Source organism: Berghia stephanieae, chromosome 6 (assembly GCF_034508935.2).
Source record: "Berghia stephanieae isolate SIO BIC M18660-M18661 chromosome 6, UCSD_Bste_1.3, whole genome shotgun sequence".
Classification (NCBI taxonomy): Eukaryota; Metazoa; Mollusca; class Gastropoda; order Nudibranchia; family Aeolidiidae; genus Berghia; species Berghia stephanieae.
In genome coordinates this window covers 27,061,027-27,081,362 of record NC_088365.1, presented here as the reverse complement: position 1 = coordinate 27,081,362, position 20,336 = coordinate 27,061,027, and the positions used below count along the sequence as shown (strand labels likewise).

Below are 20,336 nucleotides of genomic sequence, written 5' to 3'. Positions count from 1 at the left end.
TGATCAGAATGTATAAAAGTCAAAACATGATCAGATTCATAACGTTTTTCTCCTCTGGGTACACTTTAATTCTCGTCGGAGAAGTATTTCATAAGGGCGTCAGCCATTGTTCCGATAGTTTAGAACCAGTTACTAAGTTACTATGCGTCATTATGAGGGAAGTGATGTCACGACTGTTGAACCCTATTGGTTGAAAAAAATACACAACATAGAAATGATTTCAAGACAATAAGCACAGTTTACTGCGATCCCTCTTCACCCCTTTTTTTCTGGGCTTTCGAACTTTGAGGAGATGGTCATGTGACCATGATGTTCGGAGATTTGTGGATGGGCTGTCACACTCCAAGGACAGCTTACTGGGGCACGTGTCACTTCCGGTGATCGGCAAGGAGTTAGCACCGTGTCTGGTGGTATGATCTGGAATGGACGAGGCGTTGTGTTCGTGGTGAGTCGATGATGAAGACTCACTGGCATTTTTATTAGAAATGCCTTCCCCACGGATAAAAGGTTTACTCGATTTACAGCGGTAGACGTGTTTCGGATGCGGTTCTAGAGACGGGCCGGTGTACGATTGAACCGAGGAGAGGGAGAGAGGATTTTCGTTGGTGAAGTTGATTTCCGGTATGATGACGTCATTGGGCAAAGGAGACACGATATTGCTATGAGAGGATCTGTTGGACTTAGCACTGTGCTTGTCGGAGTTTGGATGGCCTTTCATCGTCAAGGAAAACGTTCCAGGGTTCTGTGTATTCTTATTATTTTGTTTCGGAATAAACGAACTTGAAATTTTGATCGATGTGGGTTTTGTAGAAGAGTGGGTTTTGGTATCATGGGTTGGAAATTGATTTCCGACAACGGATAAATGTCCATTTTTTCTCGTTGGTATATTTGGTGATGAATTGTCTTGAGATTCCACAGCGCTCATAGAATTGTACGTTTTGTTTGAAAACATGGATGAAGAAAATCCGCAACACACGTTAAAAAACACTTTTTCAACCGCAGCATTGTCATTGACGTGGCTGCTGTTCTCACTGGAATCTTCTGCTGAATTCATAATATCACAGCCATTAACAACGTCCGGTCCCGAATTTTCCACTGAATTTTGAAATTCCGGACAAGCTCCAACATTATCTCCGACACTGGAATGTAAATTAACAGCATTGGTTGTACTATGTCCGAAACTAAAGGGACATTTTGCAGGTGAAGCATTATTAACCCCCTGGTTACTATCACTGTTTTCTTCTTGGAAGACACTATCAACGCTGCCATTTTGATCAATCTCTGTATCCTTCTTAGCTGCCGTTGTTGATGAAGGCGAGGGCAGTTTCTCATCGGCCCTTTGATCAAGGTCATCACAGGAATCCGCCATCTTAATGGGGACCCGATTCTCGTCGCCGTCCTGGAATGTATCGAGGCTGACAAAATCGTCATCTGGCTCGGTCAAAGTTCTGTCCGCAGTCCCGGCCAGGAAGTAGGTACGCATCTTTCCTTTACCTTTGACGTCCATTTCCCCTCGGACTTTGAATGCGTAACCCCAGCCTTGCAATGCGCTGAAAAGGGCGAGAAAATAAAGGATAAAATAAATAATGCTGACATTAAAAAAAAGCAACAACTTTCTCTAATGCAACCGAGCTTAGAATATTTGACTCCGATGTGAAGCCTGCTCTTTTATATGGATCGTACACATGTAGGGTCACAAACACCTTCTTCTTCTTCTTCTTCTTCTTCTTCTTCTTCTTCTTCTTCTTCTTCTTCTTCTTCTTCTTCTTCAAGTACTAATTCTGTGCCAGACATCGGCGATCATGGTGCGCCATTCATCTCTCTGATCAGATAACCTTAAAAAACCCCCCCACTAATATTACTCTTCTCTTTTTTGTCACCCAGCTGTTCAAACTATTTAAATAAGTTTTTCTTGGTCTACCTTTAATCTTTTCACCTTTAATCTTTCCCATGAGAGCAAGATGTTCAATACATTTTCAAACACCTTAACTCATTAAATTCAGACCTTCATTAACAAATGTCTCCGGAGGATTTTGAAAATCAGATGGCAAGGCCACATCTCCAAAATAGAACAATGGAGAAGGTCAAACCAAGAACCCATCAATACCCAAATCAGGAGGATGAAATGGAGATGGGTTGGTCATACACCAAGAAGACCAGAGACCAATGTCACCCGCCAGTCCCTTTACTGGAACCACCAAGGAACACGAAAGGTGGGGCATCCGAAACAGACATGGAGGCGCTCACTGTCAGACGAAATGAAAACGGCAGGCCTCGCCTGGCAGGCTATCAAAAAGATGACCAAGGACAGAACAGAGCAGATGGCGGATGCTCGTAGAGGTCCCTATGGTCCGCAAGAAGTGAAGCCAAGGACAGAAGTAGATGGGGGACACTTGTAGAGGCCCCTATGGTCCACACAAAGTGAAGCCAAGGACAAAAGTAGATGGCGTACGCTCGTAGATATCCCTTTGGTCCACACGAAGTGAAGCCAAGGACAGAAGTAGATGGCGGACGCTCGTAGAGGTCCCTATGGTCCACACGAAGTGAAGCCAAGGACAGAAGTTGATGGCTGACGCTCGTAGATGCCCCTACGATGTTCTACAAGGAACCAAGAGGATTAACCGTCAAGTAAGTCAAAGACATTTGCGACCCACCGCCTCAAAGCGGTTAATCTTGATGTTAAAAATTTAATTTTTAGCGATTCATATTACGTAACCGTGTAACCATTTATTTATCTTCTTTATGGTAAAGAATAAATACTGTTTCTTAAAATTTGAGCATCTGTAAAGAGCAATTTATATTTAACATGCTCAAAACGCTTTACAAGGGGTACCTGGCCATCAACAATATCTAACATGTAGGACGAGACATGATGAAAGTTAGGTGATATAAAAATTATTTTCGGACTTTAACAACGTTTTTAACGGTCAGGTATTCATTTTACACATGAGAAAGGTGACATAATGTGAGCTTTGTTCAAGGACTCAACAATAAGGCGCTCAAAGCGGTACTCGAATTCAAGATCTTCCGTCCGAAGGCGAGTCTTGTACCACATAATAATTATAATACTAATGATAATAACAATAATAACAATAATAATAATAATAATAATAATAATAATAATAATAATAATAATAATAATAATAATGATGATGATGATGATGATGATGATGATGATGATGATGATGATGATGATGATGATGATGAAGATGATAATATTAATAAAAGACCACATAGCCAAACAATTCTAATTGCAATGTTGACAACAACAACAGCAACAAGAACAACAACAACAACAACAACAACAACAACAACAACAACAACAACAACAACAACTATAACAAAAGAGATGAGACTTTCAGAGCCATAAGGCCGGCCTGCTAACTTGAAATGTAAAAAAACGTATTTTTTAGAGGAAAGGAATAGAATTTACTATAATCAACTTTACAAATTAATATTTTACCCTTAGCAGTATTGAATATGCGTTCAAAATCCTGAATAGATGCTTTGCGGCACCAACGTTTTCTTTTTAACACGTATTAAATCAAATATGTCTATTTATTTCTGATGTTGAAGCCAAAAAATCGTATTTTTACGAAGTTTTCGTAGTTCAGTAGGCAGTTCTGCATTAGGCCCAACGTGCCCAAGTTATATCCCAAATTTCCATATGAAACAGGTAATAGCCATTGGTTGTTGAGCTTTTTATATAGGGCAATATCCACTAAACGTGCGCAAAGCGCTCAAAAACAACATGTAACATAAAGAACGAGATATGACGCGTGTTAGGCGATAATACAATTTTTTTCCCCGACAGAGACAACACTGTCAACGGCCAGGTACTCATTTTACACATGAGTGCAGTGAGAGATTGTGAGTAAAGAGTCTTTTCCGAGGACTCAACTTTGCGCCGAACGAGGCTCGAACCCAGGACCTTCCGGTCCGAAAGCGAGTGTCATACCACAAGACCACGTAGCTGCACATTACCACATGGCGCAAATAGCCGCATTGCATGCTACCATACACTCCTTCTCTCCCCCCCCCCCCTTCCCAAGAATGTCGATTTCCCTGGAGTCTGACCTCATAGTGGTGGCACTAAGATGAATCCTAGCAGGAGCTCCATGACTCTCCATCCGGGACGCCGTGTTCACCGTGTCCCCAAACAGACAGTACCGGGGCATCTTCACTCCCACGACTCCAGCCACGACAGGACCTGTGTGGACTCCGACACGAATCTGGCGATTAAAACAACAAACAAACAAACAAAAGCTGTGTTAACACTTTGATTGCATAAGAGACTAATATAGAAAGAACGAAATTAACGTCATTCAGTCTTTTGTTATAGACAGACATAACATAATATCACAATCATGACTGTAACATTCCTCAAAATGAAGGGAGCACAAGTTTTATCCCGTCCAAGGGAAACAACCGTGGTTTAAAAACATTATTTAAAGGATTTCACGAGTTTTTCCCCTTAATAATAATAATAATAATAATAATAATAATAATAATAATAATAATAATAATAATAATAATAATAATAATAATAATAATAATAATAATAATAATAATAATAATAATAATAATAATAATATAATAATAATACTTTATTGCATCCCAAAAAGGAAATTTTTTGTACAGACGTGTTATAATTTACACATAAGATAAAAATACAATGGAAATAGGATGTATATATATAAAAAAGGAGCAGCTCTATAACCAGAGCTGCGCTTTATAATATGAATAATTTCAACACTGTAAAATAGTTAAAACTGTCACTATAAATTGAAAATTGAAAAGATTGCAAAACAAATAAATTAATAAATTAATATTTATATTTTTAAAAAGTAAAAATGAGAAATAATTATATAAAATGATTATTGCTTGTTGTTATAAAGCCTAATACTGGACGGCAGAAAAGATTTTCGGTGTCTCTCTGTTTTCGTTGAAATAGAGAAAGGGCGACCACTTCTTTCTGACATAATAATTGATGGTCTTAGTGGATGATACTGGTCATTTAATATTTTAGTTATTTTATTTATACAAAATTTCTCGTATAAAAGATCTACATCGTCAACATCATTTATATAGCGTTTAATGGATTTTTTAATATTTGAATTTATTTTGTTCCTTTCCACTGCTAAGCAATTGCCTCCCCAAGCTGTTATACAAAATTACAAAACACTTTCGATTACTGCTCTATAAAATAATGTGCAGAGGGTTTTATCTATTCTAAACTGAGAGAGTTTCGATAAAAAATATGTACGTCTGCACATCTTATGCCTAATTATTTTCAAGTGTTCATCCCACTTGAGCCTGTCATCAATCGTTACACCAAGGTATTTGTAGTGAGGAACTCGCTGGACGAATTGGTCCTTTAATTTTAAAGGTTCTATCGGTTCCTTCACTCTCCTAAAGTCAATCACTAGCTCCTTTGTCTTGCTTATGTTAAGCTCTAGGTGGTGGGCATCACACCAAGACACAAATCTATCAATTTCTTGCCTATAAGCCACTTCGTTGCCATTTGTTATGAGGCCTTGAAGAGCGGTGTCATCTGCAAACTTTATTAAAGGTACACTCAGGTTTTGACTTCTACAGTCATTCGTGTATATTGTGAATAATACAGGGGACAATACACAACCTTGAGGAGCGCCAGTATTTGTAGTTATACAGGAAGATTTGTTTTGCCCTAATTGAACATATTGTGCTCTCTCCGTAAGAAATTCGAGCACCCAAGCAATTATATACTTGTTTAAATTCAGACTAGTCAATTTTTGAACAACCAACTGAGGTTGCATTGTATTGAACGCTGAAGAAAAATCTGCAAAAAGCAATCTGCAATAGCTCCTAGCGTGATCTAGATGCCTGTAGATGTTGTTTGTAAACAGCAAAATGGCATCCTCTACGCCACGTCCTGGTTTGTAAGCAAATTGATGACTATCACTCAATGGCATAAAATGATTCCTAATTTTAACAAGAACAAGTTTTTCTAAAGATTTCATGACTATTGAAGTCAGTGCAACAGGTCTGAGATCGTTCATAGTTTCAAGTTTTTCTTTTTTTGGAACAGGAATAATTTTCGAATTTTTCCAAATTTCAGGGATTGAAACGCATTGGAGGGACCAGTTAAAAATATGTGTATAAATGGGGGAAAGCTGGTGGGCACATTCTTTTAATAGTTTTCCTTTCAATCCATCCGGCCCAGCAGCCTTCCTCTCGTTTAGTTTCGAAAATACGAATCTCGTTTCCTCTTCACTGACCTCAACAGCCATTTCATCTTCCAAAGCCCTGTCTAATTTATGTTTTTCATTTTCAATATCAAATTTGTTTGCTGTGTCGAAACGTGAATAAAATTTATTTAAAGTTTCAATTTCGATATCTTCTGATATAATCGTGGGCTTTGGATTATAGTTCACAGCAGTTTTAAGCCCCCGCCACGTGTCCCGTATATCCCCAGAAGAAAAGCATTTTTCAATTTTATTTTTGTACTTGTCTCTACAACTAGATATTACCCTCTTTATCTCTTTTTGTTTTGTTTTCAGATCTTTTTTGTTTCCACTAGTATAGAGAGTTTTCTTTTGGTTCAATAAAAGTTTTAGATCTTTTGTTATCCAAGGCTTGTTGTTAGGATAATATTTTATTTCTTTTTTACAAGACACTAGCTTACACAGTCATTCAGCTCATCCACACTATCACATGATTCGATAAAAACATTCCAGTCAGTGCATTCAAAACAACCACGCAAATCTTCACACACACTTCCGTTCCAGATCTGTACACTTTTCTTTACTGGTTTTACACGTTTAAAAACAGGGCGGTAGGTGGGGAGTAGCAAGAGCATGCAGTGGTCAGATAAACCTAATGGGGCACGGGGTAAACATTTATAACTATTTTTAATATTACACAGGAATAAATCTAATGTTTTTTTGTCCCTTGTCTCGCAGTCCACGTATTGATGAAGTCCCGGGAGAGTAAAATCGTTACATTGGTTAAAATCGCCAGTGACCATCAATACGGCATCGGGTGACTTAATTTGAATGTCCTGTATTTCTTTCCTCAAAATATTTTTCGCTGTGGTGTTGTCTGATGATGGTGGAATGTAGACGTTGATGATGATGACATGAGTATATTCCCGGGGTAGGTAATATGGTCGTGACGAAACAGTAATAAATTCAATATAATCGTCACAATACATTTTCTTTATCTGACAGTTATTGGGTGGCACCATTTGTTGTTAATATATGTGCACACCCCACCCCCAGGTCGTTTATTTACATTAGTCCGATCTCCTCGAAATAGTGAATATTGTTCAATATTAAAACATGATGATGGTATGTGAGGAGATAGCCAAGTCTCTGTTAACGCTATTATGGAGGCTTGACGATAGTCACTATAGATAGAATGCGCTTGGCCAAGGAGTTCACAACATTGCCATCCGGAAGTATAACGGACCAACACACAAACTCTGTGTAACCATGAACTTTTATAGTCTGGTTAATACAGTTTAGTGAGAACAACTCACAAACGCGGATGGCAAAAACAATAACAAAGGCCTGAGTGACGTCATCTGCATACTATCTATTAAAACGACACAGTGAAAACAGTTCATCAATTTTATTTTTCAGTGATCTTACATTACCTGTCACTACACAGGGTAAAAATGGACGAAACGGCCGTCTGTTAAATTTTGTTTTTATTCCTCCCTTTCTCCCCCTCTTTCTTACTTTAATAAACGATGTGTCAATAGTGGGTGGTGGGGTGACACGGGTTGGAGGGATCGGAGAGTCTCTGGAGTATAAGTTATCGATAGGCTTATTTTGGCAGTAAAATCACAGGCTAAAACACCATTTATGCTTATAAATATACTAATAAATATAAAAATCAGGAACAATATATACTTCACATCCATTTTGAATAAAAATTAGGCTTAAATTCCGACGATTGAATGATAAATGAATAAAAATATGTGTAGAAAATAGGTAAATATTCACAACACGTCTGTTGTCGCCGGAAGCCAGCGCCATAGGAACCGGTAACGTAGGAGTTGTGACGTGACGACTTTCCTTTCTTATTCAGTTTAAGAATCCAATTTTTTAGTGAAATTTAACGTTTGATAATCTGACACAACCAAAAAAATAATAAAATAATAAAAATATAAGTCTTAGAGGGTTCTAGTGTCGGGCTATAAGTTAACGATGGCTAAGGACTAATGGCTCCGTTAATACTTCTGGATGGCAATGTTGTGAGCCTCTAAGCTAAGTTTTAAATTTGTTAAATTGAGCTTTTATATAGCGCAATATCCACTAAATGTGCTCAAAGCGCTTTACAAGGGGTTCCTGGCCAACAGCAACATTTAACATTTAGGACGGGACATGACGCCTGTTAGGCGATGTTACATTTTTCTTTCAGACAGAGAAAACGCTGTTAACGGCCAGGTTTTCATTTTACACCTGAGTACGGTGAGAGAATGTGAGCAAGAGCCTTCTCCAAGGACTCAACTATGCGCCGAGCCAGGCTCGAACTCAAGACCTTCCGATCCGAAAGCGAGCGTCATACCACTAGACCACATAGCCGCTCATAAGTTAACGATGATGGCTACGGGTGATCTGATGTTACCTGTAATGGTTTTCCTGTAGCCGGGGACATGACCTGGCCAGAATCCTCTAACATGTCCATCGCAAAATTGGCCACAGGGGGCGCGTGGAAATTGGTCTTTTCTGGAACCCCGCTGACGATCATGTAGGCATCCCCGATTGTCTCCACTTTGTAAACGTTGTGCTGGGACGTGCGTTCGTCAAACCGACGATACATCTCATTCAGCATGTCAACGATGTCCATCGGGCTACAGGCTGATGCGATGGTTGTGAAGGTCACGATGTCGCTAAAGAGGATGGTCACCTGGTCAAACTTTTCTCTGAAATCGAAGCATAGCAATGGGATTCAAAGAAGGAACGAATATGACGTTATTCATCTCTTCGTTTTTATTTTATACACATCCTATTAGAGATACGTTCTCACTAAATTATATGAATCAGACGTTCAATGCTAAATGCCGTTTTGTGTGTTGGTATGTTTAATTTGGCTGGCGGATGTTGAATTTTACCTAAACTCATAGTATCAATAGATATAGATGAAAAATAGTTAAAGACACTGCTGCTACTACTACTACTACTACTACTACTACTACTACTACTACTACTACTACTACTACTACTACTACTACTACTACTACTACTACTACCACTACTACTACTACTACTACTACTACTAACTAACTAACTAATAATAATAATAATAATAAATAATAAATAATAATAATAATAATAATAATAATAATAATAATAATAATAATACTAATAATAATCCCCAAACACAAAAGAGACCCTACCAGCCTCTACAGTACGTCCCTGTGTGAGAGCTGTGGCTACTTTCCGAGGCAACATCTGGTGGAGTAGTGTTTCCGTCTTACGTTTTTCTTCCTCCAGTTCCTGGCCCGTCTTCTTGAGCTGTGCCGTTGTCTCGTCCAGCTTTTTCCTGAAATGACCAAGGAGAAAAAAAAAGAAAAAAAAAAGATCTTTATATAGAGCAATAACCACTAAATGTGCTCAAAGCGCTTTACAAGAGGTCCCTGGTCATCAGCACATTTAACATGTGGGACGGGACATGACGCCTGTTAGGCGATATTGCAATTTTTCGGACAAAGACAACGCTGTTAACGGCAAAACAGCTTTAAGAAATTGTGCCCCACATTGTAAAAATGGTATAATGTCGGGGGGAATGAACCTGATATGAAAAAGAGATTTTACAGTAAAAAAATATCCAGATATGTAACATTTTAATTGTGATCACCATAAGAAATGATATTCATGATCCCCAATAAAACACATGATTTCACTCAAAGTCCATATTTTTTTTTTAATACTATAAATTGAGTTTTTAAAGGATTTAAAATTTCCCGGTCCTCCAGGCTGGGGGTTGTCGAAGTGTTAACAACCCTTCCATAAATCTCAAATTGTTACAGAAACACATACGGACAGATCAAATCCTTTTTTTTAAAAGCTTTGGTGACTGAAGAGTTTCTGCAATGACATAATTTATGAAAGAGTTAAAAAAGTTAGCCCAGGATAGAGAAGGATGGAAACTGTTTGTCTGTGGCCTATACCCTGACCCAGGTTGAAAAAGGCAATGATGATGAATACCGCTTGAAGGCGACGGGTTACAAATAAAATAATAAAAACCTGATGCTGATTTTAAATCAAGATAGGGGTCCTATATGGATAGGTGGTAGAGCACTCGCTTTACATGTAAATAATAATAATAATAATAATAATAATAATACTTAATATTCATAAATATGTCATTATTGTCCCTATTATTACATTTGTATTAGTTAATCGTATAACGTAAAAGATATGAACAGAAATATTTCACTCCTACTTATTTTTCTCTCTCTCTCTCTCTCTCTCTCTCTCTCTCTCTCCTCTCTCTCTCTCTCTCTCTCTCTCTCTCTCTCTCTCTCTCTCTCTCTCTTTCTTTCACACGTGCGATATACACAACATAAACATATTCATTTCGTTTTCAATTTGTTACGATTGTGGCAATTCGACACAAAAAATTATCATCATTATCAATTGGTCAGTTAATCTTACATTAAATAAATTAATAAGTTAATCAGTCAACGAATCAATCCTTGGCTGGTTTCTCTGTACCATATGAAATATTCAAAACGTTTATTGCTGATGGAACGAACGTTGATTTATACTTGTTATTCTACATTTAATATGACAAAACTTTCTCCCAGATGGTAAAAGACTAAATTCATGGTATAAAATATGTTTTTTATTGTTGGTAATTGAGAATGCTTTCCTTTCTATTGCTTTTCCATGAATTCTTTCTACTCCATCAAGAGGATGGTTATTATTATTTTTGATGATTTTGAAATTTTTGATTTATCTTTAAGTCGGCATCCTCCAAACCATATGGTGCAGCCAAACGCAATAACACTTTTAATCAATGAGTCATAAACTCTTAACATAGTTTTCTTCCTTACTTGAAATGTTCTCAATTTCCTTAGGATGTATAATCTTTGGGCAACTTTCTTAGATATTATATTAATATGTTGAGAGAAATTGAGGGAACTATCAATGGTTATTCCTAAATATTTAAAATAGTCAACTATCTCAACATCATCTTTCCCGATCGCCACACACTTTAAGTCGTTTTTATCGAGCGGTCGATTCCGGGTGTAGTAGAGGTGATTTTCTGACTAACCTCCTCTTGTCCATCCATCAGGGGATTTGCTAGCTGGTTTTGTTAGATCTGGCAGAAATTACGTTGCGAGAGATAAGCGTCATATCCAAAGGATAACAAGCAATTTGCAATTTTCCATCTATACGCTATAGATAGTATGAAGTTGACGTCGCTTAGGTTTTTGTTATTGCTTTTTGCCATCCGCGTTTATGATTATTTCTCACTAAACTGTATTAATCAGACTATATAAAAGTTAATGGTTACACATAGTTTTTGTGTGTTGGTCCGTTGTACTTCCGGATGGCAATGTTGTGAGCTTCTTAGCCAGGCGCATACTATATATAGAAACCTGGATAAACTCGTGTCCCTTGGGTCTCATGTGTCTAAATGACTGCGTGTTTTATTTTTGCGGCTATGTTGTTGAGTGTTCAAATATGGGGTGAGTATCTCTTGTTCGTATTTGAGAATAAAACACATTCTTACATTGCAAAAAAGGTCAAAGTTCGTATTACTTATCATTTCAATTTGATTCAATAGTCTGATGTCACGTCGCCCAGCAACGGCGGCCATCGTGGTTCTAAACAAAGAAAATCGTTACTTTTTATTCTCCATGCTGGCTAGAACTTTTCATATGTCTTGTGATCAGAGTGTGTAAAAGTCAAAACATGATCAGATTTATAATGTTTTTTTCCCCTCTGGATACGCTTTTATGCTCGTCGGAGAAATATTTCATAAGGGCGTCCGCCATTGTTCCGATAGTTTAGAGCCAGTTACTAAGTTACTATGCGTCATTACGAGGGAAGTGACGTACGACTGTTAAGCGTATTGTGAATTCACTTTTAGGGGTCCGATCGACGTGCAATTATTTGCAGGTCTGATAACCCAATACCATATGGGCTCATTGTTGGAGAAATGGAAATCTCAAAAAAAAATGACGCAAAATATTGTTCATTATAACAATGTTAAACTAGGCCCAAAAGTGGGCTCGGATGTCAGACCTGCATATTATATGTACAGGTCGAATCCGATACATTCCCTCATAATACAGTTTTGTAACGCCGGGTTACAAATGAAAAACGAAGAAGAAGAAAAAGAAGAAGAAAATGTCGTTTTACCGACGTGCACATATCAGCCAACTAGGACACATTCAAGTTTAAGTTAAACGTCATTATGCACTTGGCTAAGAAGTTCACAACATTGCCATCCGGAAGTGTAACTGGCCAACACACAAAACTGTGTGTAACCACGATCGTTTATAGTCTGGTTAATACAGTTTAGTGAGAATTACTCATAAACGCGGATGGCAAAAAACAATAACAAAGACCTGAGTGACGTCAACTTCGAACTATCTATAAGGCGTATTATTGCCCATCACTGCAGATTTTATACAATTAATGTGGTGTTTCTCCATCATTGTGTTATTGGGTTGAAAGATAAATTATGTTTAATATTTGACCAAATTTGTTGTTGTTGGTAATATCTAGGATTTCTTGTGGGAGAGTATTTCATTTCTCGATGGTTTTTGAGAAGAAACTGTTTTTATATTTGTGGGTTCTGTGTAAACTTACTGCTATGATAATTTCTTTGGATGTACAGTGTTGTTTTGTACGATATCGTGGTAGAGTTACTGTTGTTTTGTTGGAATCTATACACTTTTCTGTGTAGACGTTGGAGGCGTTTTTCTTTCCGCATAAAAAAAATTGAGCTTTTATATAGAGCAATATCCACTTAACGTGCTCAAAGCGCTTTACAAGGGGTCCCTGGTCAACAGCAACATTTAACATGTAGGACGAGACATGACGCCTATTAGGCGATATTACAATTTTTCGACAAAGACAACGCTGTTAACGGCCAGGTACTCATTTTACACCTGAGTACGGTGAGAGAATGTGAGTTAAGAGTCTTTTCCAAGGACTCAACAATGCGTCGAGCGAGGCTCGAACCCAGGACCTTCCGATCCGAAAGCGAGTGTCATACCACTAGACCACATAGCCGCGCATACTTTGCAGTGTTTTCCACCGCAACAGTTTCAAGGCCCCAGTAACATCGTGCTTGACACATAATAAAAAAAAAATCTTGAGCTTTTAAAAAGTGTAATTTCCACTAAACGTGCTCAAAGCGCTTTACATTGGGTCCCTGACCAAGAGCAACAATTGACACTTAGAACGTCTGTTAGGCGATATTACAATTTACTTGCGGACAGAGACAACGCTGTTAACGGCCAGGTCAGGTACTCATTTTGCAACTGAGTACGGTGAGAGAATGTGAGTAACGAGCCATTATTCGGGGAAATTCAACTATGCGCAGAGCGTTCTGGAGAGACGGGTCACAAATGAAAAAAAAAAAAAAAAAGAAAAGGAAAAATCCTTTTAACGTTGGAAAAAAACAAAACAAAACAAAATAAAAACAGAACAGACTATTCCCTTTGGAAATTCTACAGTATTCCACAAGACGACGTATTAGATATTAAAAAAAAAATGGAATTCTAACACGATTTGAACAACGGACGCTTCCCTTCATTTTGAACCATAACACATTATGATAAAATCATCAAGGCCCATCAACCAGTTAAATGCTGTACTCTGGAAAAATACATATTTTAAAATTTGGCCAGAAAACTCGCCTTCAAATATCAATCGATTTAAATGACTCTCATCTTGACAATAACGCTCGACCATGGGACTAAGGAAGAATTCACGAAATCCCAGGTTTGAGAGTTTGTAGTCAAGATGAGAGTCAGTTAAATCGATGGATATTTGAAGGACGAGTTTTCTGGCCAAATATTGAAACTTCACGTTTTTCCAGAGTACGGCGGTTTACTGGTTACCGTTTCAGGCAATCTGATTTCATATAATGGCCCGACGGGGGTCCCGATTGTCAGCATGACATACTACATTTGTGACATATCGTTTCAAAACGGTATTATGTCGGGATCAACGTGCACTTATTTTCAGGTCTGATAACTCATTTTATTATGGGCTCATTGTTCTAAAAAAATATGTATTTAAAAATGACGAGAAAAATTGTCCATTACAACAATTTTAAACTAGGCCCATAATTTGCTGGCTATAAATTTAATTTTCAGCTTCGGATCGGAAGGTCCTGGGTTCGAGCCTCGCTCGGCGCATAGCCGAGTCCTATGAAAAGACTCTTTACTCACATTCTCTCACCGTACTCAGGTGTAAAATGAGTACCTGGCAGTCAACAGCGTTGTCTCTGTCTGAAAAATTGTAATATCGCTTAACAGACGTCATGTCTCATTCTACACGTTACGTGTTGCTGTTGGTCAGGGACCCTTTGTAAAGCGCTTCGATCACATTTAGTGGATATTGCTCTATATAAAAGCTCTATTGTTTTTATCTTAATCATCCCGACATAACACCTTTTGGAGACGATGGATCACATTTGCTGTTTGACGGAGGCAATTTGGCATAGTGAAAGTGATAATATGGGCGTTATCAGAAGGCACCGAGTTCGATTCTCTGCAGCAGCGCTGTGTGGCCTTGTGCAAGTCATCTTTCCATAAATGCTTTCAGGTGTTGCACTCCAGCTGGCTATAAACTCCATTTTCAGTAGCTTAATCATCCCGATTTGGTACCGTTTAGAGAGAGATGTCACATGATTGAAGTGGGCAGCTTGACAGAGCGGTATGGTCATTTGCAGAAGTCACCGATTTCGGTTCCTCGTGTGGATGTGTGGCCTTGAGCAAGTCATCTTTCCATAGCTTGCTTTGAGGTGTTGCACTCTAACTGGCTATAGATAGTTCGAAGACGACGTCACCCATGTCTTTGTTATTGTTTTTTGCCATCCGCGTTTATGAGTACTTTTCACTCAACTGTATTAACCAGACTATAAACCTTCAAGGTTACACACAGTTTTGTGTGTTGGCCAGTTTTACTTCCGGATGGCAATGTTGTGAACTTCTTAGCCAAGTGCATACTATATATAGATAGTATGCGCTTGGCTAAGAAGCTCATAACATTGCCACCCGGAAGTATAACGGACCAACACACAAAACTGTGTGTAACCTTAAACGTTTATAGTCTGGTTCATACCGTTTAGTGAGAATTACTCATAAACGCTAATGACAAAAAACAATACCAAAGACCTGCGTGACGTCATCTTCGAACTACCTATACATTCCCTTTTCATCATATTAATCATAAATAAAATAAGGAAAGAAATGAAATTACCTTTAGTTTCTTCCCATGCATAAGGAAAATTTATCTCTAGGGTCTATTCCAAGGGAAGAGTGGAATAGCCCAGGCGTCAGCCACAGTGCAACGCCGCAAACTGAGCTAGGGCGAGGTGACTTGCTCAAGGCCGCGCAACGCTGCATGTATTCGAACTCCGTACCTTTTGGGTACGAAGCAAAGACCGTACTGCTGAGCCAACTATCCGATCGATCGATTTAAATGACCCTCATCTTGGTCAAACACTATGAAACCCGGGACTTCGCGAAGTCCCAGGTTTGAGAGTTTTTGCCAAGATGAGAGTCATTTTTTAATCGATCGATATTTGAAGGACGAGTTTTCTGGCCAACTTTTATAAATATGGGTTTTTCCAGAATAAATTATCGAAATATAATTGAGGTTTTATATAGGGTAATATCCACTAAACGTGTTCAAAGCGCTTTACTACGAGTCCCAGGACAAGAGCAACACATAACATGTAGGACGGGACATGACTCCTGTTAGGCGATATTACATTTTTTTCGGACGCTGATAACAGACAGGTAGGGACTCATTTTTACACCTGACTACGGTGAGAGATTGTGGGTAAAGAGCCTTTTCCAAGGACTCAACTATGCGCCAGGACCTTCCGATCAGAAAGCGAGTGCCATACCACTAGACCACGCTCACTTGCTGAGCCATCGCCTCCCCCCCCCCCCGCCCCCACCCCTCCCAGACGCAGGCTCAAGTCGCCAACAGTAATATAATATCAGACACTATCTTTCTGTATATTTTTTCCTCGATCCAATTAATATGTTGTATAAGTAAATAGTATTGTTCTGAATTTCGTTTGCATTTAACTAGTCTGGCAATCCTAAACTACATCCAATGAGATTGTTTGCTTCTCTTCCACAAAATGTAAATAGAATTAATTGCGTTGTCTTGTAATTCAGTGTTTGCTTTTGATAAAATAACAAAACAACAACAACAACAACAACAACAACAACAACAACAACAACAAAAAACAACAACAACAACAACAGCAACCAAAAAAAAAAAAACAAAAAAAAACACCAAAAACAAAAACAAAAATACCCCCCAAAAAACAAAACAAAACAAAACAAAAAACAATGAACACAACCAAAACCGAAGCAAACTACCAAAATAAATAAAAAACAAACAAAAAACAACAGAAAAAATAACAACCCCAACAAACAAACAAACAACAACAAAAAAAACAAAACAAAACAAAAAACAAACAAAACCTCAACCCCCCCCCCCCCAATCATATCTAATAAACCAACACCGAGCACCCAGCTAGGAACGGGTGAGTACACCTGACATCAAACTCATTTTTCACACTGTGCCATAATGGCCTTCTCCCATCAGTCACCCGCCGTCTCATCCCACGAAATCACAATAAAGGATTGCCAGATTGATTTTTGAAAACATGCCAAATAGGTCACAGAAAAAATGTTAAATGGTATAAAATAATGCCAAACTGTTCGGGTCATCGCTTTCTTTCCTGACAAAATGCCGGTAAACCCTATTTTTCGTTGCCAAACGGAATTTTTAAAAAAGGCCAAGTATTTCGAATTTAGCATATAAACGCCAAATTGGCAAACTCAGAACCAGAACGAGGATTTATGTATGACAGAACGAGGCTTGAGTACTACAGTAATACAAGTCAGTGGAAGGACCGGTGTTTTATTAGAAAAAACGTCAATGTATTTTTGTGGTGAAAAATGACCCGGAGATATGTGGAAAATAAAGCATTTATCTGTCGTGCTCTGGAAAAACACATATTTAAAAATTTGTCCAGAAAACTCGTTCTTCATATATCGATCGATTTAAACGACCCTCACATTGGCAAAAACTCTCTCAAACCTGGAACTTAAGGGAGACCTCGCCAGGTCCCAGGTTTGAGAGTTTTTGTCAAGATGAGGGTCCTTTAAATCGATCGATATTTGAAGGACGAGTTTTATGGCTAAATTTTTAAATACGCGTTTTTTCCAGAGCACGGCAGTAAAAAAAACAAAACTGGTTAAATAACGGGATGTTTTTTCAGGGTTGAAAATAGTTGTTGGTCGTTTGAATTGTAGGATTGCATAGGAAAGCTTGCTGGGTGGAACAATCAAATAACATTGTGGGGATTGGGAGGGGAGGTGGTGGAGGGTGATGGGAATGGGGGGGGGGGGGGGGGGGGGTTGTTATTGGATATACATTAGCTATGCACCGGGTGACGCGATTGGGCAATGAAGTAACCAAAATGTCGTTAACTTTGTCCCGTGGGTCGGGGATGGTATTCTTTTTCACCCTGGTGATGTTTGACGGTATCTAAAAATAATAACCCACCAGCCTGTGTAATAACAAGCAGAGGACAAACAATACAACAAGTTGAATGTTTCAAATATTTAGGCTTCAATGTAACATCCAATGGAAAATCAGATTGTGAAATAAAGAAAAGAATAGGTATGGCGAAGAATGCATTCAACCAGCTGCATACAATTATGAAAAACAGGAATATTAGCATGAAAACAAAAATCAAAGTCCTGGATTGCTATGTACTGTCTGTGCTGCTATATGGTTGTGAGAGCTGGACCATAAACAAGACCATGGTTAAAAGACTGGAGGCAGTGGAAATGTGGTTTTACAGAAGAATGATGAGGGTGTCATGGATGGAAAGGAAAAGAAATGAAGAAATTTTAGAAATGGCCAACAGAAAAAGATCACTGATAACAAAAATCATCAAACGCCAAATGGAATTTTTAGGACACATTATCCGCCACCCTGGTTTGGAAATACTCGCCTTGACTGGAAAGATGAATGGAAAAAGAATAAGAGGAAGACAAAGAATAACGTATTTGAAAGGGATAAGAACTTGGACAGATGAAGCTGAGAAAGGTGGCGCTGCTTTAATAGAATTGGCAAGAGATAGATCAGCTTGGCGGAAGATGACCTCCGACGTCTGCTTCAGATATGGAACTACATGAGATGAGATGTGAGGGGATCGGCTGGGGTGGGAGGTCGTGGGGGGGGGGGGGGGGGGGGGAAGGTATTGCGCTATAAAAAAGCTCGTTTAAAAAAAATACTCAAACCATCCGCTAGCTGGATATAATAAACTACCAACGCACAAAATTATAACGCGTGACCTTGAACGTTTATGGCCTGGTTGATAGAATTAAACTAGCACTCATCATTAACAATGGTTGTCGAAAAACAATAACACGTTGAACTGCGTGACGTCAGTTTCATTTGCTCTATAAGTAAAAAAAATGGCTCATCTGTCTGGCCCGTCTAAATATAGCATCAAGCTAACAATTTAAATTGCAGCTCGTCCGTCTAAAGCATTAGACGATTGCTTCAGGCAAGTGGACAGAAGAAGCAAAGCAAATGATAATTTAAACGTCCCATTAATGGTCTAAATTGGATGGAGCTAAGCCAGTAATTGTGCGTCCCTGACATAATCAGTCGCATGGTGAAAAAAAATTTTTTGCGGTTTTTTTTTTTTGGTTTTTTTTTTTGCATTTTTTTCTGAGCATTTTAATCTTTCTTTGAAGCAAATTGGGTGATTTTTCATGAAGTTATGGTGACATGCATGGGCTAGGATGTGAAACCCTAATTTTGAGAAAGTCGCCACCAACGTTGATAAGAGTTGATATTAAGTATAATAATTAACTTCATAAAAAATTAAAATAAAATATCTAGGTCTAGAATTCAATTCAAATATTTCATCAATATGTGGGAAAATGTTTGATTTAACGATTTTTGATGAGAACTCATTTTCCATAAAAATTGACCTCTTGACTAAAATAGGATTCAATAGTCGTACCGTCACTTCCTTCCTAATGACATATGGTAACTTAGTAACACTGGCTCTAAACTATCGGAACAATGGCGGACGCCGTATGAAATATTTCTCCGACGAGCTTAAAAGCGTATCCAGAGGAAAAAAAAACCCATCAATTTGATCATGTTTTGACTTTTACATATTCTGATCACAAGGCATATGAAAAGGGAATGAAAAGTTCTCGCCAGCATGAAGAATAAAAAGTAAAGATTTTCTTTGTTGAGAACCAAGATGGCCGCCGTTGCCGGGCGCGTGACATCAGACTACTGAATCCAATTGTCAATATCTCCGTTTGAATCTTTTCACCATGCTACTGATTATCTCAAGGACGCCCATTGTCACTTTTCACTTTAACATCCCGGGTAATAAAAAATCTATGATGAGGGAAATATTATGTGACACACTTTCATAAAACAGTGATATGCTGGGTTGAACCTGGGTTGCATAAATTTGAATGTTAAACTTAAGGTATTGAATAGGGAACAAAATGTAAGATGACAAAAAACAAAACTGATTCCAATTTCATTGGAAGTTTAAAACCTCTCTTAAAGAGGAAAGGATACATTCCTTGCGTAATTGATCTTCTGATTTCAATGTGACGGCAATTTATTATAGATAGCATGCGTTCTGCTATGAAACTCACAACATTGCCATCCGCAAATATAGCGGACTAACACACAAAACTATGTGTAACTGTGACCTTTTATAGTCTGGTTAAAACAGTTTAGTGAGAACTACTCATAAACGCAGATGGCAAAAAAAAAACAAACAAAGACCCGAGTGATGCTGGTCGACAATAAAGATCACGTGTCATCGCTATTTCACTCACTGCAATCCTTATATTCTCCCTATTCATCCTGGTACAAAATTAGTAATGCCACAGTATGATTTAACATGTAACCTATTCATTATTAGTCCTCCGAAGGACATGTTACATGCACACTTCCAAGGATTTGGAACCAGAAATGTAGAAGGTGTGACGTCGCGACTTTCCCCCATTTGAATTGAAGCAGATTTTTTTCCCATTGAGAAGTGCGCGAAAAATTTTATGATATTTTTGAATT

General features: G+C 38.3%; 1 protein-coding gene across 1 annotated transcript in view; it reads right to left on the bottom strand.

Moving 5' to 3' along the window:
- Nucleotides 1–220: 220 nt before the first annotated feature.
- LOC144975814 (guanylate cyclase soluble subunit beta-2-like) overlaps nucleotides 221–20,336 on the bottom strand; it is a 109,319-nt gene continuing 89,203 nt past the window's right edge. The window contains exons 9-12 of the mRNA XM_078920002.1: nucleotides 9,389–9,534; nucleotides 8,617–8,912; nucleotides 4,078–4,232; nucleotides 221–1,550 (exon numbers count right to left, since the gene is read on the bottom strand). Coding sequence (XP_078776128.1) covers nucleotides 221–1,550; nucleotides 4,078–4,232; nucleotides 8,617–8,912; nucleotides 9,389–9,534 — 1,927 coding nt within the window. The remainder of the gene's footprint in view (nucleotides 1,551–4,077; nucleotides 4,233–8,616; nucleotides 8,913–9,388; nucleotides 9,535–20,336) is intronic.